Genomic DNA, 25,663 nt, shown 5'->3' on the forward strand with positions numbered 1-25,663 from the left:
GATGATGGTGAGAGATATTGGCTGCTCTGATCATGTCATTCCCTAATCAACAATCTCCAGTGACTCCCTCCCACCTCCAGGATCAAATACAAAATCTTCTGCTTGACCTTCAAGGCCCTTCATAACCTACCCCTTCCTTGTAATGACATGGTCAAGAGATGACCTTTGGGGCATCTTCCTTCCCTGAAATTCTATGATTTTGGTGATTTTTTCCACTAGAAAATCATTTAAGCCTAGAAGAGATCTTTAAAAGGAACATCTGCCTGGTAGCTAATGATGCACTTCATCCCTAGTGCTAACTGGTTCTATCATCTCTGAGATTGCTCAATCTTTGGGCAGACAAGAGAGTCTGCACATTCTTAGTCTGGGAGAAGTAGGGGGAGGAGTTCCCATGAAGCAAAGCCCATCCTGACTGTTACATTTCTCAGGATACCTGAGCCTCATCTTGTCTCCAGGATGGTGTGTGTCTTGTTCCCCAAGGGCATCTGGATAGAAGTTCTGGCTGTGACTCTGCTGTTGCTGAATCCCCAAGTAGTTACAGGCAGAAACACACCAAGTAAGTACAGAGCAACAGCTTCCCAAGGAGCCCAGATGGGGACCCAAGGGGAACACTCTTTTCTTTAGGCCCAGACCAAAGGAAGCACTTGGGACAGGATGGGCAGTAGGGGAAACTCCCCTCCCAACAAACTCTTCCTTTGGCCCTTGCTTCATCTCCCCCATATCCTCAGGGTCCAGAGACTTCTTAAACTCTCCCTCCTATAACCCCCTCCCTTAGACTTTTCCCAATAAGTGAAGTCTCCAATCAGTTTATCAATAATGTTACCAAATACCTATTAACTGACAGGCAATGTGCTAATGCTAAGGCTAGAAAGAAAACAAAAAAAATGCTACTTGTTCTCAAGAGATCAATATAATGAGGGAGTCAGCGTACAAACAACTTTGTAGAAACAAGATATAAACAGGATGACTGGGACATAATCAGCAGAAGGAAGGTACTAACATCAAGGGGGGTCAGGAAAGGAAGGAAATGTGGAATTTGAGCTGATATTTGAAGTTCACCTGGGAAAGTAGCAGGTAGAGGTGAGAAGGAAAAATGTTCTGAGCAAGAAAGCAGATAGAGTGCTCACAATGAGGAGAGGATAAATTTAAGGGTGGAAGAATAAGAAGACTGGTATCACAGGAGAGCAGGCTCCAGCCTTGGGAATATGAAGTATAAGAAGGCTAAAGGTGGGAAGGAGCAGATTATGAGGGGTCTTTAAGGCCAAGCAGAAGATTTAGTATTTGATCCTGGAGGTGAGAGAGAGAATCACTGGAGATTTTTGATTAGGAGGTGACATAGTCAGAGCTGCCAATATCTCCCACCACCATCTAAATTTTTATGTCTTGCTTTTTTCAATTTCATAGAATCTGCCCAATCTGCTGGAAAATTTTCAAGTTCTGTTATTGTGGGAAGAAGGGGTAGACTTTCTAATTTAATTCCCCAGGTATAATTTTGAGGACATAAGTGAAGCTGGAGTTTGGGACCATACTTGGTTTTCATAAATAATGTCATGGTGGAGTAGGGGAAAGTATCCCCATCCATTCCTTGAAGGCAGGCTAGAAGCAGACATTGGGCTATAGAGGCCAAAGGGATCGATTTGTTCTAGGCTGTCTTTTCTTCTCTCTTCATGATCCCTTGTTAATGAAATGAAAAAAAAAGGCATATGCTCAATGGGGCCCAATAGCCCATTCCCCTCAGGCAGGTCTTGTGCTTTCTGACTGTACCCTTCCTCCATCTTTCAGTGTCTCAACTTGGCCCTCTATACTGCTGCTGCTCTCCCTGAAGCCCCATTCTGGATTAAGGGCCCTCTACCAATACACAAAAGGAATATGAGATCCTTTTTCCTGGGCAGGAGGATTGTGTCCCTATGCGATGGGACACAATCCTCTTTCAGAATGTAACTTTGTAATGGAGCAAAGAATAGGCCATCTGGCACAATCTATATTATAATCCTCTGCTGTCTGGTCTGGCACCTGACAGTACCAGTCATAGCCTCTTTAGGGTTCTGATTTGCTCTAGAGCCATCTCCCAGAAATCTGAATCACCCTTAAGCTTTGTCACCTGCAGTGCCTCCTGTGGGATAGTATGTCATGTGTTACAACCATTCTTCATGGTTAGGCAAGAGAGAAGGGGTCTTCTAGAGACAGTTTGCCAGGGTCTGAATTAGGGAAACGTAAGGAGAGTGGAATCTTTCAGTTATAGCAGGGTTATGAGTATTTAATCCATATGACAACTCCAGAACATCCTGGTGCCATCCATGGGTACACTGAGTAGCTACTGCCTCCATGTGGACAAAGTAGTGTACACTACTTTTAAGTAGCTTTCCAGGCAGAAGTTTGGTCAAACTATTATTAAGCACTTAATATGTGTCATATGTATATTTTAATATAAAGCCAAGAGTCAAGGATGAAGAAGGAGAGAGTTCCAGATGTGGGGAACAAAAGGAAGCAATGCCCAGACCTGAGAGATGCAGTGACTAGTAGGATAGATTGCAGGAAAGTCAGTGTTAGTGGATCCCAGAGTATATGAGATAGGAGGGGAGAAGTCAGGGAGAAGGAGACTGAAAAGGTAGTGGGAGCCAATGTACGGAGGACTTTGAAGGTCAAATAGAATTTTTAAATTTGTTGCTAGAGATGATAAGGAGCCATTGGTGGGGAAAAGCATTACATTCAAGATGCTACAAAGGTAAAAATGACCAAATATTGGCAACAGATTCAATATGGCTGATGAGAGTGAGGGCAACAAATAAGATTGTAAGTTTAAGTCACTGAGGAGATGATAATACCTCCCCAAAGATAGGAAGAAGATCCATATCAGTGGAAGAATAACCACAGAAATGAGCAAGCACAAGGAAGAACTAAGTGGTTGTCAGTAGACTTTGACTCCAGCTGAGGCTTCATGTAGGCAAAAGTGGAAAAGAAGGCTAGATAGGGAAATGGGAGCAAAAGTGGAGAAGTCCTTGATTTCTAAGCTAAAGAAGTTGCTCTATCTAAACAGCAATGCAGCATCATTGGGTGAGCAGGGTCCTTTGGAGAGGAGAAGATTTTAAACCACAGAGACCATCAAGTATGAATCATTATGACTGGCCTCTGGTTTGGCAAAAAGTTTTATATATAGTACCTGAATTAACCAAGAAGACAGGCAAATATATAAGAAACCAGGAAGCTAAAAACATTTGAGGTCCTTCCAAGGGGCCCAGTCCTCTTCTGATTTATTTGAATTGGTGATCACATTGGTATCATTTTGTACCCTAATATCTGAAGCCAAGGTTTCTCCCTTTTCCCCAATCCCTTTCTCTTCTGAAGGAATCTTAGCTGTGGATCCCAGCATTTGTACCTTTTGAAATCATTTAGGCCAACCTCTCATTTTACAGATAAGGAAACTGAGGCTTCAAAATTAGTGACTCAAGATAATGTAGAGTATTGTAAGCTGCTTTATTGATGTGGGTGAGGCTATTTGAAGATTAAAAGGTTTAAGTTGGGTGGTCATAGTATGATTAGAAAAGCTGGACCAGAGAGGAGACACTGGACAGAAAGAATCAGTAAGATTTTCTGATTTGTTTGTGGGAGGTAAGGGAAAGAAAGATACTCCAAGTTTTCAGAGCTGGTGAAAGGAAGAATGGTGGTGCCACTAATAGAAACCAGGAAGTTAGAAGGAAGATTTTATATCAGCAATAAGATATTGTCTTTTACATCTTTAAATTGAGGTGCTTGGGAACATCCAGGTGCAGATGTTTGGCAGGGAACTGCAAATGTAGGAAATGAGACTATGAGAAAGGATGGACCAAAATCAGGATTTGGAAGGCATCTATAGAGAGGGAGAAATGAAAGGGTAGGAATGAAATGTTGTCTGAGGCAAAGTATATGGAAAGGAGAATAAAGGGTGGTGACTTTGGGTCACGGATATGTTCAGATTGAGAAGAGGAAGAAGAGTCAGCTTGGGAGAAAGGTAAGTAATAGTTGCTGCTAAGAAAAAAGTGAAGAGGTGGAGGTGTCACAGATGGCCAGGGAGAGGAGGATTTCAAGGAAGTGGCCATCAATGTCAAATGTGGTGACAAAGGCTTGAGTTGGAGATTATAGAATTTGTGGAAGATGGTAAGTGGAGGGACCACAGATTATTTTAAAATTGGTGCATTTTCTCTCCTCTCCCACAAAGTAATGTATCAGACCCCCTCATCTCCTCAACTCTTATCTCTGAGGAGCTCAGTCTCCCTTAAAGGTTCAGCTTGTGATCACTTCCTGCAAGAAAACTTTATTTTTTGCATTTTTTATTTTAATCATATTTTATTTTCTCCAAATACATGCAAAGATAGTTTTCAATATTCACCTATGCAAAACCTTGTCTTTCAAATTTTCCCTTTCTTCCCTCTCTCCTCTCCCTAAGACAGCAAGCATTCTGATATAGGTTAAACATAAGCAATTCTTCTAAACATAATTCTATATTCATCATGTTGTGCAAAAAAAAAATCAGAACAAAAGGAAAAAAATAGTAGAAATGAAAAAAAATCAAGCAAATAAACAACAAAAAAGGTGAACATATTTTGTTTTGATCCACATTCAGTCTCTATAGTTCTTTCTCTGTGTGTGGATGGTACTTTCCATCCAAAGTCCATTGGAACCGCTTTGAATCACCTCCTCATTGAGAAGAGCCAAGTCCATCATAATTAATCATCATTATGTACCTCAGTTCTGCTCACTTCACTTAGCATCAGTTCATGTATGTCTTTACAGGTTTTTCTGAAACCAGCCTGCTCAGCCTTTCTTATAGAACAATAATATTCTATTACATTCATACACTATAACTTATTCAGCTATTACCCAACTGATGGGTATCCATTCAATTTCCAGTTCCTTGCTACTACAAACAAGGCTGCTACAAATATTTTTGCACACATTTTATCTTTTCCCCTCATTTATGTTCTTTTTGGGATACAGACCCAGTAGTGATACTGCTGGATCAAAGGGTATGCACAATGCATTAGTGTCCTGATTTTCCCACATCCTTTCCAACATTTATTATCATCTTTTCTGGCCATCTTAGCCAATCTGAGAGATGTGAAGTGGTACTTCAAAGTTGTCTTAATTAGTTTTAAGAGAACTTCTAACCCAGAAAAAAATGACCAGAGATAAAACTATGAGTTCTTCTTCCAGGCTGTTTGGTTTTATGAAGTGTATGCTAAATTAAATATGAGAGGGCTATTTGGCTTGTTTCTATCCCTTTTTGAATTTTGTTGTGTTTTTTTTTTTTTTTTAAAGTTTCATTGATGCTCTTTTCTTGCTTTTTTTGATATCACTATCATTCCCTGTCAGTCACACAGACTTGAACCAAACACTTCTTCAGGGGTAGCTAGGTGGCGCAGTGGATAGAGCACCAGCCTTGAATTCAGGAGGACCGAGTTCAAATCTGGTCTCAGACACTTAACACTTCCTAGCTGTGTGACCCTGGGCAAGTCACTTAACCCCAGCCTCAAAAAATAAAACAAAACAAAACAAACAAACAAACAAACAAAAAACACTTCTTCATCTTTACAACTAGAATTCCTGTGTCTTTGGGCTATGACTGAAACATGTACCTCATTCTCTGACTTGAGGCCATCACCTCTTTGCTAAGAGATGGGAAGCACTGAAGCCTGTGTCTCTTGGAGCCTTGAAGGGATATTGCTTTGACCTGAGCTCTTAAGGTTTTCAAGACTGTTTCTTTCAAATTATTGTTGACGTTGTGGAAATTGGTCTCCCTTCTCTTTGCATTAGTTCAATAGTGTTTCTTGGCTTTTACTGGATCCATTCCTTTCATCACTTATTATAGTTCAAGGACACACATTTTGTGGTTGAACAAAAAAATTTCATACTGTTAAAAACATTTTCAATCAGCAAAAATTCATCTTTTCTCCCTCCCCAACTTATAACTCTCTATCTCAAATTGATTAAAAAAAAAAACAAAAAAAAAACCTTTCCCCTATTAAGTACCTGAACAGCCAAGCAAAACTGCATAGTGTTCACCCGGTTGGGCTCCTTTCATGCAGAATGACTTCATGTAAGTTTTTTGAGGCTTTTCTGATGTCAGCCTGCTCATTTCTCATAGAATCATATTCTCATTTCTCATAGAATAATATTATTCCATTACATTCATATTCAACCATTCCCCAATTGATGGGTATCTCCTCAATTTCCAATTCTTTGCCACCTCAAAGAGAGTTTTTATAAACATTTTTGTACATGTCAGTCCTTTTCCATTTTTAATGATGTATTTAGGATACAGACCTAATGATAATTTTGCTGGTTCAAAGGGTATGCATTGTTTTATAGCCCTTTGGGCATAGTTCTAAATTGCTCTTCAGAATGAATAAATTATTTCAATTTTTCCACATCCTCTCCAATGCTTATCATTTTCATTTTCTGTAATGTTTGCCAATCTGATAGGTTATCAATGGCACTTTAGAGTTGTTTTAATTTATATTTCTATACTTCATTGTGATGTAGAGAATTAAAAAAAAACATGCTTATATATGGCTTTATTTTCTTCATCTGGAAACTGCTTGTTCATATCCTTTGATCATTTATCAATTGGGGAATGAGTTGTACTCTTATATATTTAACTCAGTTCCCTATATATTTGAGAAATAAAACCTTTATCAAAAATATTCACTGTAAAAAATTGTTTCCTAGCTTCTTCCTTCCCTTCTAGTCATGTTTTCATTGGCCTTATTTCTTCAAAACTTTTTAAATTTAATGTAATCAGAATTATTCATTTTACATTTCATAGTGTTCTCTATCTTCTCTTTGGTCATAAATTCTTTCCTTCTCTATAGATCTGACAAATAAACTATTCATTGCTCTTTTAATTTGCTTATGGTATTACTATTTATATCTAAATCATATAGCCATCTTGGCTTTATCTTGGTATGTGGTATGAGATATTGTTCAATACCTAGTTTTCGCCGTACTATTTTCTAGTTTTCTCAGTAATTTATGTCAAATATTGAGTTCATATGCCAGAAGTTAGAATCTTTATATTTACTACAATCATTAATTACGGTGTCTTGGGTACTAAATGTAGCCCACTGATCCACTGTATTTCTTAGATACTACCAACTAGTTTTGATGACTGTCACTTTATAAAAGTTTTAGATCTGGTATAGCTAGGCCATATACCTTTGCATTTTTTTCATTACTTGCTTTGCTATTCTTGATCTTTTGTTCTTCCATATGAATTTTGATGTTATTTTCCTAGCTTCATAAATATTTTTTACAGTTTGATTGATATAAGTAGATTATTTTTAAGTAGAATTATTTTTCTTACTATGTTAGCTTGGCCTATCCTTGAGCAATTGATATTTTCCAATTATTTAGACTTGACCTTATTTGTGTGAAAAATGTTTTGTAATTGAGTTCATATAGTTCCTGGCTTTGTCTTGGTAGATGGACTCCCAAATATTTTATATTGTCTAAAATTATTTTAAATAGAATTTTTCTTTCTATCTCTTGCTGATAGTAATACATACATACATATCTATCTATCTCTCTATATCTCTATATATATATATAATTATAGATAAACATATCTATATATAGAGAGAGGGAGAAATGTTGTGTGTGGATTTTTAACTTTGTTAAAATTGTTAATGTTTTAAAGTAGTTTTTTTAGTTAATTCTCTAGAAATTTCATCATATCATCTACAAAGTGTGATAGTTTTGTTTCCTTATTGCCTTTCTATTTCAATTTCTTTTTCTACTCTTCTTGCTAAAGCTAACATTTATAGTACAATATTGAATAATTGTGTTGATAATAGGCATCCTTATTTCACACTTGATTTTATTGGGAAGGCTTCTAGTTTATCCCCATATAATATTTGCTGATGGTTTTAGATAGATTCTGCTTAATATTTTAAGGAAAATTCCATTTATTCCTATGTTCTATAGTTGTTATTTTTAAAAATAGAAATAGGTGCTGTATTTTGTCAAAAGAATTTCTGCATCTATTGAGATAATCATATGATTTCTGTCAGTTTTGTTGTTGATAGGATCCATTACTCAGATAGTTTTTCTATTATCAAACTAGCTCTTCATTCCTGGTATAAATTCCATGTGTTCATAGTGTGTTTTCCTAGTGACAAATTGCTGTAATCTCTTTACTACTATATTATTTAAAATTTTCGAATTAATATTTAATAAGGAGAATGATCTATAATTTTTTTACTCTGTTTTGTCCTTCCTGGTTTAGGTATCAGCATTATATTTATATCAGAAAAAGGATTTGATAGGACTCCTTTACCAAATTTTTTCCCAAATAGTTTGTATAGTACTGGAAATAATTGCTTTTTATACAAGTTTAATAGAATTCACTTTTTTGTGTATTTGTTTTGAGAGGCAATTGAGGTTAAGTGACTTGCCCATAGTCACACAGCTAAGAAGTGTTAAGTTTCTGAGGCCAGATTTGAACTCAGGTCTTCCTGATTCCAGTGCCAGTGCTTGATCCACAATACCATCTAGCTGTTCCAGTAGACTTCACTTGTGACTCCATCTGGCCTTGGATGATTTTTTATTTATGGAAATAAATCATTGTGACTTGTTCCATTTCTTTTTCTAGAATGAGGTTATTTTAGTATTTTATTTCTTCTAATATTAATCTGGACAATTTATATTTTTGTAACTATACATTTCACTTGTATTCTCAGATTTATTAGCATAAAGTTGGGCAAAATAAGTCTTAATTACCATTATTATTTACTCTATAGTGGTAGTGAATTCACCCTTTTTGTTTTTTATAATAATAATTTCATTTTCTTCTTTTTTCTTCTATGTATTGGGTTCCCCCCCTCCAAATAAAAACAGCTCTTAATCTGACCTCAGACACTTAATGCTTATTAGATGGCTGATCCTTGGCATGTCACTTAATCCCAAATGCCTGAACAAAAAGTAAAATAAAAAGAAATCCAGGTTTTAATTTTATTAGTTCAATAGTGTTTTTACTTTCCATTTTATTAATCTCACCTTTGACTTTCAGAATTTCTAATCTGGTATTTAATTAGGAGATTTTAAATTTGTTCTTTTTCTAGCTTTTTTAGTTGTGTGCTCAATAAATTGATTTTTCTCTATCTCTATTTTATTAGAGAAGCATTTAGAGATGTGAAATTTTCACTAAGGATTGTTTTCACTGCATTCCATAAGTCTTAGTATATTGCCTCATATTCTTGTATATTATCTCATTCTCTTGTATGAAATTGTTGATTGTTTCTAATATTTGTTATTTGACCCATTATTCTTTAGGATGAGATTATTTAGTTTTAAATTAATTTTTAGTCTTTGGCCTTTATGGTATATAATTTTTTATTGCATCATGATCTGAATAAAATGCTTTAATATTTCTGCCTTGAATGGGGGAGGAACCAAGATGGCAGAGAGCAGATAGGACCTTGCCTGAGTTCTTCCTGGATTCCCTCAGAATCAACACCAGATCAAGCCTCTGAATAATTTTGGAGTGACAAAACCCACAAATACTTGGAGGGTAACAAATTTCCAGCAGAAGATGTCTTGGAAGGACTTCAGGAAAGGTCTATCTCAATTGAGTGGTGAGGTGGGGGACAGATGTGGCCCAGTGCTGCTCAGCACAGGAAGGCCTTTACTGAGCTAGAAAAGATAATAACAAAATTCATCTGGAAGAACAAAAAGTCAAGAATTTTAAGGGAATTAATGAAAAAAATGCTAATGAAGGTGGCCTAGCTGTACCAGACTATTTGGTACTGCAAAACAAACAAACAAACAAACAAACAAACAACAAAAAAAAATTGAGTCAGTTGTGGAATAGATTAGGTTCACAAGGACTAGAGTTAAGGACTAGAGTAATTTACTGTTTGATAAACCTAAAGATTCCAGCTTCTGGGATAAGAACTCACTATTTGGCAAAAATTAATTGGAAAATTTGAAAATAGTATGTCAAAAATTAGCCATTGACCAACATTTAACACCCTATACCATGAGCCAAAATGGGCTCATGATTTAGACATAAAGGATGATATTATAAGCAAATTAGGAAAACAAGGGATAGTATACCTCTCAGATCTACCATCTCAGAGGAAGGAATTTATGGCCAGAGAAAACATTATATAATGCAGAATGAATAATTTTGATTATATTGAATTAAAATTTTTTTGTACAAACAAAATCAATGCAGCCAAGATTAGAATGGGTGCAGAAAAGTGGGAAAATGTTTTACATCCAAGGATTTTGATAAAGACCTCATTTCTAAAACATAAAGAGAATTTACTCAAATTTATAAGATTACAAACCATTCTTCAGTTGATAAGTGGTCCAAGGATATGAACAGACAATTTTCAGATGAAGAAATTAATTTTCAGTCATATGAAGAAATGTTCTTTCCCAATTCTAGATTTTAAGGTATGTATTTTTAGTTATCTTTTGTATATCTTTTTCTATTTGACTAACTCCTTTTTTTAAGGATTTGTTTTCCTTAGTCCTTTTTCAAGTGGTTCTCTCTCTCTCTCTCTCTCTCTCTCTCTCTCTCTCTCTCTCTCTCTCACTCTCTTTCTCTCTCTCTCTCTCTCACTCTCTCTCTCGCATATTTTTAATTTCTTTTCCCAATTTTTCTTCTAACCTCTTTTATTTGACTTTTAAAATCCTTTTTGAGATCTTCTAAGAAGCTTGTTTTTTTTGGTCTTGAGACCAATTCATATGTCTCTTTGAGGCTTCACATTTTGTTCTTTTCTAAGTTTGGTGTTTTGATCTTTCTTGTCACCATAGTGGTTTTTCATGGCCAAGGTTCCTTTTAGTTTCTTGCTCATTTTTTTGGAGGGGGATGGGTGGGTTATTTCATGGCTTTTAAAATTGAGCTCTGCCATCCCAAGCTTCTTGAATGTTATTGCTGGCTTTTAACATTGAGCTACAGGTATTTGATGACTTTCTCACTGTGCTGAGGTATCCCAACCTAGTCCTGCCTATTGCTGCCTGCTTTTCTAGGCTGGCAATTTGCCTTCTATGATGAGGTTGCAAGCTCCATACAACAATAGGTCCCTATTGCTTTTGTGATCAATTCTAACTTTCTCTGTTTATTCCTTCACAATCTTCCTCTAATTCTATTTTATCTGATAATCTTCCTCTTTCTGTACTCTGTGATCTGCTCAAACTGGCTCTTTCTTCACACACTACTCTCCCATCTTTCATTTTTGATTCTTAGCCTAGGCCATTTCCTATTCCTGGAATAGATTCCCTTCTTATCTCTGCCTCATGGGTCTTCTCTTCTTTTAAGGTCCAGCTCAAGCACTACTTTGCAAGCAAAGTCTTTCTTGATCCCCTGAAATGCCAATATCTTCCCTCCCTCCCTATCTTCTACTCATTTGTATTCATACTGTTTATGTCTATGGACACTTGCCACTCTCACATAAATAGTAAAACTGAGGATTGTTATATTCTTTATATTTGTATCCCCAACATCTAGCAGGATGCCTGGTACATAGTTAGCACTTGATAAATACTTGTTGATTGGCTGACTCTCTTTGGGAAAGTACAGCCACATACAAAGAAGTAAATACAGTTAAGTATAAAAGAAATAAGGAATCAATGAGTTGGGAGTGGGATGGGGTAGAAAGCATGTCAGGTATAGAGGCTGTTCACATATGTGGTGGTGAGAGAGGAAATACCGAATTTGGTGAGTACCAAGTGGGCCAGTTTGACTAAAAGGTAAATTGTGTATGAGGGAATAATAGGAGATGCTGGAAAGGTAAACTGAGATCAGACTGGGGAGGGCTCTAAATGCCAAGATTAGCATTTTGGAATATCTCCAACAGTCCATAGGGAGCCACTACAGCTCCTTGAGGAGATGAGTTAAGTGGTCAGACTTACACTTTCTAAGTTATTTTGTCATTTCTGGGATAGAATAATTAATTAAGCATTATTAAATGTCTATTAAGTTTCAGGCACTGTGATAAAGGCTAGTTTATATATAAAGAGGGGTCATCCCTTGCCCTTGAGGATCTTTTATTCTTTTTTAAATTAATTTTATAATCATAATTTTTTTGACATTACATATGCATGAATAATTTTTTTTACAACATTATCCCTTGTATTCATTTTTCCAAATTTCCAAATTTTCCCCTCCCTCCCTCCACTCCCTCCCCTAGATGACAGGCAATCCCATACATATTAAATGTGTTACAGTATAACCTAGATACAATATATGTGTGTAAATCAAATTTTCTTGTTGCACAGTAAAAATTGGATTCCGAAGGTATAAGTAACCTGGGTAGAAAGACAGTAGTGCAAACAGTTTACATTCAATTCCTAGTGTTCCTTCTCTGGGTGTAGTTGTCTCTCTCCATCATTGATCAACTGGAAGTGAATTGGATCTTCTTTATGTTGAAGATGTCCACTTCAATCAGAATATGTCTTCATACAGTATTGTTGTTGAAGTGTATAGTAATCTCCTGGTTCTGCTCATTTCACTCAGCATCAGTTCATGCAAGTCTTTCCAGACCTCTCTGTATTCATCCTGCTGTTCATTTCTTACAGAACAATAATATTCCATAATGTTCATATACCATAATTTACCCAACCATTCTCCAAACGATGGACATCCATTCATTTTCCAGTTTCTAGCCACTACAAAAAGAGCTGCCACAAACATTTTGGTACATACAGGTCCCTTTCCCTTCTTTAGTATTTCTTTGGGATATAAGCCCAGTAGTAGCACTGCTGGATCAAAGGGTATGCACAGTTTGATAACTTTTTGGGCTCCAAATTGCTCTCCAGAATGGCTTGATTCTTTCACAACTCCACCAACAATGCATCAGTGTCCCAGTTTTCCCACATCCCCTCCAACATTCATCATTATCTTTTCCTGTCATCTTAGCCAATCTGATAGGTGTGTAGTGGTATTTCAGAGTTGTCTTAATTTGCATTTCTCTGATCAATAGTGATTTGGTGCACTCTTTAATACGAGTGGATATAGTTTTAATTTCCTCATCTGAAAATTGTCTATTTGTATCCTTTGACCATTTATCAATTGGAGAATGGTTTGATTTCTTATAAATTAGAGTCAGTTTTCTATATATTTTGGAAATGAGGCCTTTATCAGAACCTTTAATTGTAAAAATATTTTCCCAATTTGTTACTTCCCTTCTAATCTTGTTTGCATTAGTTTTGTTTGTACAAAAGCTTTTTAATTTGATGTAATCAAAATCTTCTATTTTGTGATCAATAATGATCTCTAGTTCTCCTTTGGTCATAAATTCCTTCCTCTTCCACAGGTCTGAGAGGTAGACTAGAGGATCTTTTATTCTAAAAGAAGGGGGAGGAGGAAGAGGAAGAAGAAGAGGAGGAGGAGGATAAGACATACCTAGGAGGGGTAATTGAGGGAGGGAGCCTGGTCCAGCAGTCACAGAAATTATGAACATAGTCAAACATAGCACAGCATATTGCCATGCCTTTTTCAGTAGTGAGGGTGATATTGATTTGATTTATTGCCTCCTAATCAAAAGGGAGAGAAGGCAGTGACCTTCAGGATTATATCAGTGTGATGAGAGTCTTTCACTTGCCTGGGTTTCTACAGAGGAACTGGAAAGGAACAAAGATGCCATGGATAGATAAGGATCAGAGATTGGGTTCAAGGTGAGTGAGGAGGAGTCAGGGTGATTGTTGGGTAAAGTTTCCTGAGAATGTTTGCAGCAGACTGGTGTAGATGAGAGGCAGCTATGACAAAGCAGGCAGACAGTTCCTGCCTGGGACCTGAAGGTTCAGGTTCTATTTTTTTTTTTCATGCTAGATTTGTTGTAAGACTTTGGGAAAGTAACATTCTTTCTCTGGACCTCAAAGGGAGTAGATCTGAGCATATACAGGAAGGACAAATTATTGTGGGTCATGTTTTTTTGGTCAGGTCTACATTTTGGTCATGGATTCAAGGGCAGGTCTGTCCATTACAACTAACTCATCCCCCCATGTGCCCTACCCCCACAGAGCACTTCACAAAACAGTCAAAGTGTGAGTGTTACTTTGTAAATGGGATGGAGCATGTGCAGTATGTGGAGAGACACGTGTACAACCAGAAGGAATATGTGCGCTTTGACAGCAACGTGGGGAAGTATGCTGCAGTGATGGAGCTGGGCCGACCAGAGGCTGAATACTGGAACAACCGTAAGGAGATTCTAGATGACTTACAGGCCCGGGTGGACACTTTGTGCAGACACAACTACCAGGTTATTGAGCCCTTCTTGTTGCCCAGGAGTGGTGAGTATGTGTCTCTGGGGAAGGGAGGGAGGGACCTGAAGAGCCCAGCAAAGATCAAGAGAGAAAGGATTGAGTGAGAGTAGGGTAGGAATCTTGAGGACAGGGCAGAGCAGGAAGGGAAGAGAAGAAAAGGGGCTGGAAGGGAGCACAGAAGGAGAAGAGAGAAGGGAGGAAGTTGTGATGGGAAGTAGGAAGGTTGGAAAGAGAGAAGAAGGGGAAGCAGATGCAGGGATAGGTGTCCCCAGAGGAGGGCAGAAGCAAGGGAGGACCAGGTATAGAGATAGTGGGAGAAGATGGATTGAGAGAGATGAGGAAGGGATGGAATTAAGAAGGAATGAGCAGGAAAAGGAGATGGGAGTAGGGAGAGATTCAGGACAAAGAAGGTTAAAGAGGAAGAAAGAAGAATGGGGGAAAGTGATTTTGATGGCAGGAGAAAGAAGGAGGAATGGAAGAGGAGCCAAGATGGCATAGTAAGCCAGGGTTATGTCTGAGTTTTCCCCAGTTCCTTGTGGAAACAACTTGAAATTAAGCCTCTAACAGATTCTGGAGCAACAGAATCTACAAAGAGACAGAGTAAAACAATTTTTCTGATAGAGATAGCTTGAAATATTACAGAAAAGGTCAATCTCACTTGGGTGAAAGGGAAGTACAACTCAGTACAAATATCATTCAGGTAAGCAAGTGAGAGGGTCTTAGCCACAGCACAGCTATCCTAGCACAGCAGGTCATTACCATAGCAGACCAGTTGTGGAGCCTCTAGCCGCAACACAGAAGACAAATTGCCAGACCAGGAAAACAGACAATAGGCAGAACTAAGTTGGGCTAACTCAGTGAAATGAGAAAGTTGCCAAACATCAGAGGCTCCTGTGCTCAAAGCCACACAAGAACATCAGGATGGTTTCCCTCTATACCCCAGAAGCAGAATTTAACTTTAAAAGCCATGAAATGGGGGGGAGAGAGAAATGCCTAAGAAACAAAAAAGAACCTTGACCATAGCAAACTATTTTTGTGACAGGGAAGATCAAAGCAACAACTCAGAAGAAGACAAACTAGCCACATGTGAAACTCTAAAGGGGAATATGAATTGGTCTCAAGCCCAAAGAACCCACTTGGAAGAGCTCAAAGATAATTTTAAGGGTCAAATAAGAGAAGTAGAAGAAAAATTGGGAAAAGAAACAAGAAGTATGGAAGAAAAAGTCAACAGTTTGGAAAAGCAAGGACAAAAACTGAAGAAAACAACGTCATTGAACTAAAATTAGCCAATGGGAAAGGAGAGTGAAAGGCCAACTGAAGAAAATCATACCTTGAAAACTAAAATTGGGTAATTGAAAGCTAATAACTCATGAAACATTAAGAATAAATCAAAAAACTAAAAAGGATGGAAAAAAAGAAAAAAATGTCACATGCCTCATTGGAAAAGCAAAAAATCTCTAAAAACAAAAATCTCTAAATGGTTATATGAATAAAGTAGAGAAAGATCAACAAATTGGGCGTGCAACTAAAAAAGCTAGAAAGAGAACAAATTTAAAGCCCTCAATTAAACACAAATTAGAAATTCTGAAATTCAAAGGAGAGATTAATAAAATTGAAATTAAGAAAATGATTAAACTAATTAATAAAACTAAGAGTTGCTTTTATGAAAAAAACCCAACAAAATAGATAAACCTTTGGTTTGTCCAATTAGAAAAATATTACCAGCATCAAAAATGAAAAGAATGAACTTGCCACCAACAAAAAAGAAATTAAAACAATATTTAGGATTTATTTTGTCCAATGATATGCCAGTAAGTCTGACAATCTAATTGAAATGGATGAAATTTTACCAAAAACATAATTGTGTAGATTAATAGAAGAAGAAATAAATTACTTCTATAGCCCCATTTTAGAAAAAGAAATTGAACAAGCCACCAATGAAGTACCTAAGAAAAAAATCTCCAGGGCCAAATGGATTTACAAATGAATTCTACCAAACATTTAATTGTTTAATTAATTTAATTAATTCTGATAATATGTAAACTATTTTGAAAAATAGGTAAAGAACAATCATGCCAAATTCCTTCTATGACTCAAATATGGTACTGATACCTAAACCAAAAAGAGCCAAATCAGAGAAAGACAATTATAGATCAATCTCATTAATGAATACCAATGCTAAAATTTTAAATAAAATATTAGTAAAGAGATTACAACTATTTATTAGCAGGATAATACACTATGATCAAGTGGGATTTAACATATTTAACATGTATTGGTCAACCTGCCATGTGAGGGGGGAAGGAGGAGAAAAATTGGAACAAAAAGTTTGGCAATTGTCAATGCTGGAAAATTACCCATGCAAATATCTGGTAAAAAAAAAAAAAAAAAAAAAAAAAAAAAAGTATAATTAAAGATAAAAAAGGAAAGTACAAAAATTCTAGTAAAATATATAACAAAATGTGTCAAACTTTTAAGACTACAAGTCATTCCCCAATTGATAAATGTTCAAAGAATATGAACAAGCAATTATCAGATTATGAAGTTAAAGCCTTCTTTAGTCATATGAAAAATGCTTTAAAATACTATTGATTAGAAAAATGCAAATTAAAACAACTCTGAGATACCACCCTACACCTCTCAGATTGGCTAAAATGACAGGAAAAGATAATGACAAATGTTCTAAGAGATATGGGAAAACTGGGTACTAATTCATTGTTGAAGCTATGAAATGACCTAGCCATTCTGGAGAAAAATTTGGAAGTATGCCCAAAGGGCTATGAAACTGTGAGTATCCTTTGATTCAGCAATGCCACTATTTGGTCTGTATCCAAAGGAAATAATAAAGGAGGGAAAATGTGCAAAAATATTTGTAGCAGTTCTTTTTGCAGTGGTAAAGAATTAGAAAGTGAGTAAATCTCCATCAGTTGGGATATGGTTGAATAACTTATGGTATATGAAAGTAATGGAATATTATTGTTCTATAAAAATAATGAATGAGCTGATTTTAGAAAGGTCTGGAAAGATTTATGTGAAATGATGCTGAGCAAAACAAGTAGAACCAGGAGTACATTGTACTCATTTAACAGTAAGATTGTACAATGGTCAACTGTGAAAGACTTGGTTCTTCTCAGTAATTCAGCGATCCAAGGCAATGCCAATAAACTTTGGACAGAAAACACCTTCTGCATCCAGAGAGATAACTATGGAGAATCAACACAAACTATTTTTACTTTTTTTTTCTTTTTCTTCTGTTTTTTTTTCTCATTGCTTTTCCTTTTTGTTCTGATTTTTCTCTCCCAACATGATTTATAAATAAATTAATGTACATGCATAACCAACAAAAAAACAGAAAAAATTTTTTTAAAAATCAGTCAAAAAAAACCTAGAATGAAAAAATAGAAGAAAATGCAAAGTATCTTATTGGAAAAACAATTGACCTAGAAAACATATTCAGGAGAGATAAAATTTACTGTATTTCCTGAAAACCATGATCAAAACAAAGAGCTTGGCCAGCATCTTCCAAGAAATCATTAAAGAATACTTCTATAGAACCAGAGGGCAAAATGATAATTGAAAGAATCTATCTATCAACTCCTGAAAGAACTCCTACAAGGAAAACACCAAGAAATATTATAGTCAAATCCCAGCATTATAAAGTCAAGGAGAATATACTACAAAGATGCCAGAAAGAAACAATTTGAATGTCAACTATCAAATTCCACTGTTGTAATTACTCAGGATTTAGCAACTTCTATATTAAAAAATCAGAGGGTTTGGAATATGATATTCCACAGGGCAAAAAAGTTTGGATTACATTCAAGAATCATTTATCCAGCAAAACTGACCATAATGTTTCAGAGAATGAAATGGAAGTTCCTTTAAATAGGGAATCATTTCTGATAAAAAGATAAGAACTAAATAGAAAATCTGATTTTCAAACACAAAACTCAAGTGAAGCATAAGAAAAGGCAAACAGAAAACAAAACAAAACAAAAAAGTCATGTTATGTAAAGGTTAAATTATTTATATGAGAAGATGATGCTTGTAACACCTGAGAACTATATCTTTATTAGGACACTTAGAAAGGGTTTGTATAGACAGAGAATGGGGAAACAGGCTGAGTCTGATATGATGATATATTTTAAAAAAAGATATTAAGGACTAAAAAAAGGATTATACTGGGAAAATATGAAAGGCTAAATAAAATTGGGTAAATTAGATCAAATGAAGAGGCATAAGAGACCCATTACAATAGAGGGAGAGAAGGGGAGTAGCATTGTTTGAAGCTTAATCTCCTCAGAATTGGGTCAAAGAGAGAATTACATTCACATTCAGTAGGGTAGAGAAATTTATATTTCCTGTTAGGGAAGTAGAAAGAGAAAAAGGAAAGAAAAGGGAGGGACTGATTAGAAGGGAGGGCAGAAGCAACAAGGGAAAAGGAAAAGAGAAGGGTAAAGGAGTAATAGAAGGGAGGTCAGATTGAGGGAGGTATGGTGAGAAGCAAAACAATATGTAAGGAGGGACAGGGTGAAAAAAGAAAAAAAAGGGGGGGAAGAAAATAGGATGGAGGGAAATACACATCTGGTAATCATGACTGGCAAATGTGAATGGGATGAACTCTCTCATAAAATGGAAATGGATAGCAGAGTGGATTCAAAACTAGAATCCTGCATTATGTTGTTTATTAGAATCACATTTGAAGCAGAGAAATACACAGAGAATAAAGGTAAAAGGCTAGAACAGAATCTATTATGCTTCAGCTAATGTTAAAAAAAAAAAAGAAAGAAAGAAAGAAAGAAAAGAAAAAAGAAACTAAAAGGCTTTAAATGTACCATAGATAATGAAGTAAAAGCAAAACTAAAATACAAACTAAGAATTCAAATTTTTAGAGAAGTAAAGTGAATTATAGGAAGAAATAGGTAGCAAAACTATACCAGTGGGGTATCTCAATCTCCCCCTCCCAGAATTAGAAAAAAATCTAACCAAAAAGAAACAAGAAAGAAGTTAAGGAAGTGAATAGAATTTTAGAAAAGTTAGACGGATAGAATGCTGGAGAGAACTGAATGGAGAAAGAAACAAGTATACTTTTTCTCAGCATATTTGGCACTTACACAAAAATTAATCATGTATTGGGCCATAAAAATCTCACAATCAAATGCAGAAATGCAGAAATATTAAATGCAATTTTAACATCATGATGCAATAAAAATAATGCAATAATAGGCCATGGAAAGACAGATTAAAAACTACATGGGAATTAAATAATCTTATCCTAAAGAATGAATGGGTCAAACAACAATCAACAATTTCATATAAGAGAATGATACTGAGACAACATGCCAAAACTAATGGGATGCTGCCAAAGCACTTCTTAGGAAAATAATTTATATCTTTAAATGTTTTCATGAATAAAATAGAGAAAGAAGAAATAAATGAATTGGGCTTACAACTAAAAAAAACTAAAAAACAATTAAAAATCCCCAATTAAATATAAAATTTGACAAAAATTGCTGGGAAAACTGGAAAATTGTATAATAGAAAGTAGGCATAGATCAACATCTTGCACCATTTACCAAAATGAGGTTAAAATGCCATCATGATCTAGACATAACATGTGATTTTAAGCATATTAAGAGGGCAAGGAATAGTTTGCCTATCAGAGTCTAAGGAAGGGAGAAATTAATGTTCAAACAAGAAATAGAATATGTTTTGAAATCCAAAATAGATAATTTTGGTTACATTAAAAAGTTTTGAATGAACAAACCTATTGTAGCCAAGAATAGAAAAGGAGAAAACTGAGAATCAATTTTTATAATCAGTGCTTCTTATAAGGCCTCATTTCTAAATATAACAGAAAAGAATCAAATTTGTAAGAATATAAGTCATTCCTAATTGACAAATGGTCAGATAGTCAAAGGATATGAACAGACAATTTTCAGAAGAAATTAAAACCATCTATAGTCATATAAAAATGGTCTACATGATAAATGTGGAAATATATTTAGAAGAATTGCACATGTTTAACTAAACTATATTGAATTATTTGATGTTTAGGGGAGGAGAGGAGGGAAAAGGAGGAAGAAAAATTTGGAGCAAAAGGTTTTGCAACAACAGTGAATGTTGAGGGGCAGCTAAGTGGTACAGTGGATAGAGCACCAGCCCTGAAGTCAGGAGGACCTGAGTTTTAGCTCAGGGTAGACATCATTATTGTTGAAATGCAAGAGTGGTTTGAAATATAAAAAGTCAAATTTCTGTGCTCATGTTCCTGAGAAACTGTCCTCAGACATTTAACACTTAACACTTCCTAACTGTCTGACCCTGGGCAAGTCACTTAACCCCAACTGTCTCAACAACAACAAAAAAGAGTGAATATTGAAAAATAAACTAGTTTGGCATATATTTTGAAAATAAAAAGCTATCACTTAAAAAAAGTAAAATGCTCTAAATCATTATTGATTAAACAAATGCAAATTAAAACAACTCTGAGGTACTACCTCATATTTATCAGGTTGGATAAGCAGGCAAGAAAAGATAATGATGAATGTTGGAATGGATGTAGGAAAACTGGGACACTGATGCATTGTTGATTGAATTGTTAACTGATCCAGTCATTCTGGAAAGCAATTTAGAAATATGCCAAAAACACTATAAAATTATTCAAAGCCTTTGATCAGCAATATCACTACTGGGTCTGTAATCCAAAAAAGATCACAAAAGAGGAAAAAGGACCCACATGTGCAAAAATGTTTGTAGTGATTCCTTTTGTGATGGAAAGGAATTGGAAATTGAGGGGATATCCATTTATTGGGGAATGGGGAATGGAATGGGTTATGTTATATGAATGTAATAGAATACTCTTGTTTTATAAGTAATGATCAGCAGGCATATTTCATAATACCCTGAAATGCTTTGTGATGGTAAGCAGAACCAGGAGAACAGCAAGATTGTATGATGATGAACTGTGATAAAGCTCTTCTCAACAAGATTGTTGTCTTCTCAAGACAATTCCAATTGACACATGATGGAAATGTCATCCTCATACCGAGAAAGAGTTGAGTGAAAGATATTGAGTGCGGGTAGAAGCCTACTATTTTCACCTTTTTTTTTCCTTTCTTGTGGTTTTTCCCTTTTGTTCTTATTCTTTTTCCACAACACGAATCATATAAAAATAAGTTTAAAATAGTTATACGTGTACAATTTATATCAAATTGATTTCTGTCTTGGGTAGAGGAGAGGTAAGGGAGGACGGGGGGAGAAAAAAGTTGAAACTCAAAATCTTACCAAAAAAAAAAAGAATCTTGAAAACTATCATGTAATTGAAAAAAAAATTAAAATACTATTAAGTGGGGAAAAAAGAAAAAGGGATGGCCTGAAGAAGGGTTAGGGAAATGTAAGAAGCAAAAGAAAGGCATCAGAGATGATGTAGAGGAATTAGGAGCAGAAAAACTGGAGATAAGTGAAAAGGAGGGATGAAAGAAGAGGAGGGAAGAAAGGGGAGAATGAATATGGGAGAAAGAGGATAGGGATAGAGGGAAGGGGGAAGAAACTTTTATACTAGCATGGATTATCTTTCTTTGAGTCCTTATTCTTGGAATATTTTCACCTCTTCTAATTCTAACAGGGATAAATTTTATTAGGAAAACCCCCCAAACTATTACCAATAAATAATTCACATTTATACAGTGCTAAAATGCTTAATAAGTGGCTAAGTAATGCAGTGGAAAAAGTGCCAGGCCTGAAATCAGGTAAGCTCATCTTCCTGAGTTCAACTCTACCTCAGAAACTTCCTAGCTGTGTGATCCTGGGAAAGTCACTTCATCTTATTTTCCTCAGTATAAAATAAATTGGAGAAGGAAATGACATACTTCCAACAGCAATGACAAAATTATCTTTGCAAGAAAACTCCAAATAGGATAACAAAAAGTTGTACATGACAGAAAAAGGGCTGAACAATAACAAAATGGTTAATATGAAATTAAACTCATCAAATCCTGAATGCCCAGGTATTGTGAACCCTTTAAAATCTGAAATAAAACTATTCTTTATGCCTGAAATTAAGCTGAACACAAGTTTCCTATGTTCTGCTCTCTCCTATCTCCACCACATTTTCTCCCTCCCTTCTTCCTTCTAGCCTTCTCTGACTACATAGACTCTCATAGCTGATGCCTCATCACTGACATTGTCTTTCTCCAGTGACACGTATATTTCTGCTTTTCCTGGGGCTCATGGACTTTGGGCCAGGATGCTCAGGTTTTTCCTGCACCTAAATGTTCCCCACAGGTGTCCTGATTCAAAACTTCTTATGTAGATTTATTGCATCTCTTAATATTTGAGCTGGAAATCTTTCTTAAACTAGTTTATTATTTACACCTATGATCTATTTTTTGGAAATAATGCACTACAAAGAATCTCTTTTCGAGAAGAAAACTTGCCAGCTGATTTTTTGTCACATCACTGAAACCTGAGGAGCCAAGGCTGTGATAATTCAGCACCATGGACTCCCAGGGCTACTTCCTGCTGGCTCAGATTTCTAGTCTCAGGAGCTTGAATGTTTACCTGGGATAAGAGGAGACCTAAACCTGGAGTTGGACTAGGAAGACCTGCTCTGGCTTCTTTATCCAAGATCTTTCTTGTTTCTTCCTAGTTGAACCTGAGGTGATTGTGTATCCATCAAAGATGGCTCCCCTGAGATATCATAACCTGCTTGTCTGCTCTGTCAGCGGTTTCTACCCTGGGAACATCGAGGTCCGGTGGTTCCTGAATGGGCAGGAAGAGACAGCTGGGGTGGTGTCCACAGACTTAATCAACAATGGGGACTGGACTTACCAGTTACAGGTGATGCTGGAAATGATCCCCAAGAGTGGAGATGTCTACACCTGCCAAGTGGAGCACTCCAGCCTTCAGAGACCCATCCTCTTGGACTGGAGTGAGATAGAGCTCCCTCATCCTCTAGTGCTCATATTGCTCAAGATGTGGAGCTAGCTCTGAGTCCTCTCAGTGTATGTTCTGTGTCCTTTTTTCTTCTTCCCTGAGCTAATATAAGCTCCATGTGATGTTATGCTTGCTTTCCCCATCACAGTCCCCTAATAGCAGTGCAGAATTAAGAGTTATGGACACTTAGAACCTTGTCAGGCTCCCCCTTGGCTCTAACCTTGGGAGCTGGTCTCCTTCTGGGACCCTGTGATCACCCTAGAGGCCTTTTTCCCTGGGGGAGGGGAGCTGGGCATTATGATGGATGAATGTCAGTGTCCCCTGAGAAGCTTTCACTTTCTGAATTATAAAGGCCCTTTGCACATTTGGTGCTTCCTTTCTTAGACAGGATTTAGTTTCTCAGGCTCCTATCAGGGAGGCTGGCTACGGGAGAGAAAATTTTGATCTTTGATCCTTTATTTTCAGAAGCTCAGACTGAATCTGCCCAGAGAAAGATGCTGAGTGGAGTTGGGGGCATCGTTCTGGGTGTGATCTTCTTTGGAGTTGGTCTCATTGTCCACCAGAGAAGTCGGAAAGGTGAGAAACTCTGAGGAAAGCCCTGAAGTCCCATCTTCTTTATGATCTTTTCCAAGGTAGAGAGGATATTGGATTGTGTCACAAATCTGATCTCAGGTCAGAGAAGAAGGGTTGATCTGACCCTGGCTAATGCTTTTACCCCCCAGGAAGTTAGAGAAAGTGGTGAGGGGCCAGATTCCAGGGTTCAAGACTCTTAGGGAATGACTTATTTGCTAATAAAACCAGTCATGGAAGGATCTCAGATTCTAGTCTTTAACCTCTACTTTCTGTGATTTCTCTTCCCCCCCCCATCCACTCATACAATTGTAGATAGATGGATACAGCATCAATTAAGTGCTGGCACTGGACTAAGCAGTGTTAGGAGCCTCCTGTCCCATAATGCTAAGAATCTTGGTGCCCTTTGCTTCTATGACTCAGATATACAAATATGTGTATGTCTATTTTCCTTCCTTTCCCAGGAAATCAGATTCACAACCATCAGGTAAGATCTTTCTAACAGGTGGGATCTGGATTCTTATTGGTACAGTTTCTACCCTGTGGGGCCTGAATCTAAGAAGAGATTGGGGATCCTTATTGGGAAGATGTGATTCTGCCTGGGGCTTCATACACACTTGTAGACTCTTATATGCCTGTTTTTACACACTTGTAGACTCTTATATGCCTGTTTTTACACACTTGTAGACTCTTATATGCCTGTTTTTACACACTTGTAGACTCTTATATGCCTGTTTTTCATACTCTGCAGGGCTCCTGAGCTGATCGCTGAAGCTGTGTCCCTTTGGAATTGTTGCTTTCCCTGTCAGCCTCCCTGTCACATTGGAAAACTCCTTGTTTGTTTCTGGATTGCCAGGAGGTTCCCTGGAATAGTTTCTTGCCTGTACCTGCATTTGGACTCTTTTGCCCTTTCCCAATGACCCCCTCCATCCACTTTTCCTTCTCTACCAGTGGTTTTTTTTTCACTTTTGTCCCACAATCCTTCATCCCAATAATTAGAAGACTGAGGATTTACATGGAGACAAAGTGTGGGGAAAAGAGAAGGAGGAAACTTTTAACACTTGGGATGTGGAGAATCCATCAAAATGTGAAATGTCTCCAGAGATGAAGATTAACATCCATCCTTACCTTTTCATTCTACGTTCCTTTTGTTCATTTTTTGACATTACATGAAAACCAATGGTCCTACCAGGCATCTGCTCAGAAATCCTTAGCTTTCCCTGTCCATCTCATTCTGATTATACATCTCTCTGATTACTAACTATCACTTCTGTTCAGTTCTTTGATGTTCTGTTGAAGCCTCTGATTGCCTATCATGTCCCTCTCCATTGTAATTTTTTTCTGAGGCAATTGGGCTTAAGTGACTTGCCTAGGATAACACAGCCAGGAACAGATTTGAACTCAGGTGCTCCTGACTTCAGGGATGGTGCTCTACCCACTGCACCAATTAGCTGCCCCTCCATCGTACTTTTAACAAATTAAAGTTTTAGTAATATCTTTTGTGTTTATATTATTTTTGTCATTTAATATATACCCTACTCCCACCAGCCTTCCTTCATAAAAATTTTACTCAAGAGTTCCATAATAATCATGACTAATCACATATATCCAACTATAGTATGTTCAATAATACATACCCATGGTGTCTCCACTTCTTCCATAAAATTTTTACTTTCTCTTCTCTGTGGCCAAGCTTGGGAAATACAATTACATAATCTTTAGCATTATTCCACCTAACCCTTCATTTTGTAGTTTGGGGTGTGTTTCTTTCCTGGTTCTGTTTACAATTCTGTATCAGTTCATGCAAGTCTTTCCATATTTCTCTGAATTTCTTATTTTTGCTTTTTCTTTTTTTTTAGCAACATAATTCCATTACAGCTGTACACTCATGTTCTACTTGTTTTGCTGTCAC

The 25,663-nt window shown here is 36.5% G+C and overlaps 1 protein-coding gene across 3 annotated transcripts; it reads left to right on the forward strand.

Moving 5' to 3' along the window:
- The first annotated feature begins 382 nt into the window (after positions 1-382).
- Positions 383-25,246, forward strand: LOC141566409 (DLA class II histocompatibility antigen, DR-1 beta chain-like). Of its 3 annotated transcripts, XM_074310896.1 has the most exons (6): positions 383-556; positions 14,005-14,274; positions 22,895-23,176; positions 23,647-23,757; positions 24,216-24,238; positions 24,503-25,246. In XM_074310896.1, the coding sequence occupies exons 1-6, from the start codon at positions 457-459 to the stop codon at positions 24,509-24,511; spliced, it is 795 nt and encodes a 264-aa protein (XP_074166997.1). In that variant the 5' UTR covers positions 383-456; the 3' UTR covers positions 24,512-25,246. The 3 variants fall into 3 exon arrangements, with proteins under 3 accessions (XP_074166997.1, XP_074166998.1, XP_074166999.1); XM_074310897.1 differs by lacking the exon at positions 24,216-24,238; XM_074310898.1 differs by lacking the exons at positions 24,216-24,238; positions 24,503-25,246 and having other exon boundaries at positions 22,895-23,249; positions 23,647-23,733.
- The last annotated feature ends 417 nt before the right edge of the window (positions 25,247-25,663 follow it).

This window comes from Sminthopsis crassicaudata, chromosome 4 (assembly GCF_048593235.1).
Source record: "Sminthopsis crassicaudata isolate SCR6 chromosome 4, ASM4859323v1, whole genome shotgun sequence".
NCBI classification, from domain to species: Eukaryota; Metazoa; Chordata; class Mammalia; order Dasyuromorphia; family Dasyuridae; genus Sminthopsis; species Sminthopsis crassicaudata.

Coding starts and splice junctions, on each gene's coding strand:
- LOC141566409 (XM_074310896.1), top strand. CDS start 457: ATGGTGTGTGTCTTGTTCCCCAAGGGCATCTGGATAGAAGTTCTGGCT. Junction 557..14,004: donor TACAGGCAGAAACACACCAA/GTAAGTACAGAG, acceptor CTACCCCCACAG/AGCACTTCACAAAACAGTCA. Junction 23,177..23,646: donor ACCCATCCTCTTGGACTGGA/GTGAGATAGAGC, acceptor CTTTATTTTCAG/AAGCTCAGACTGAATCTGCC.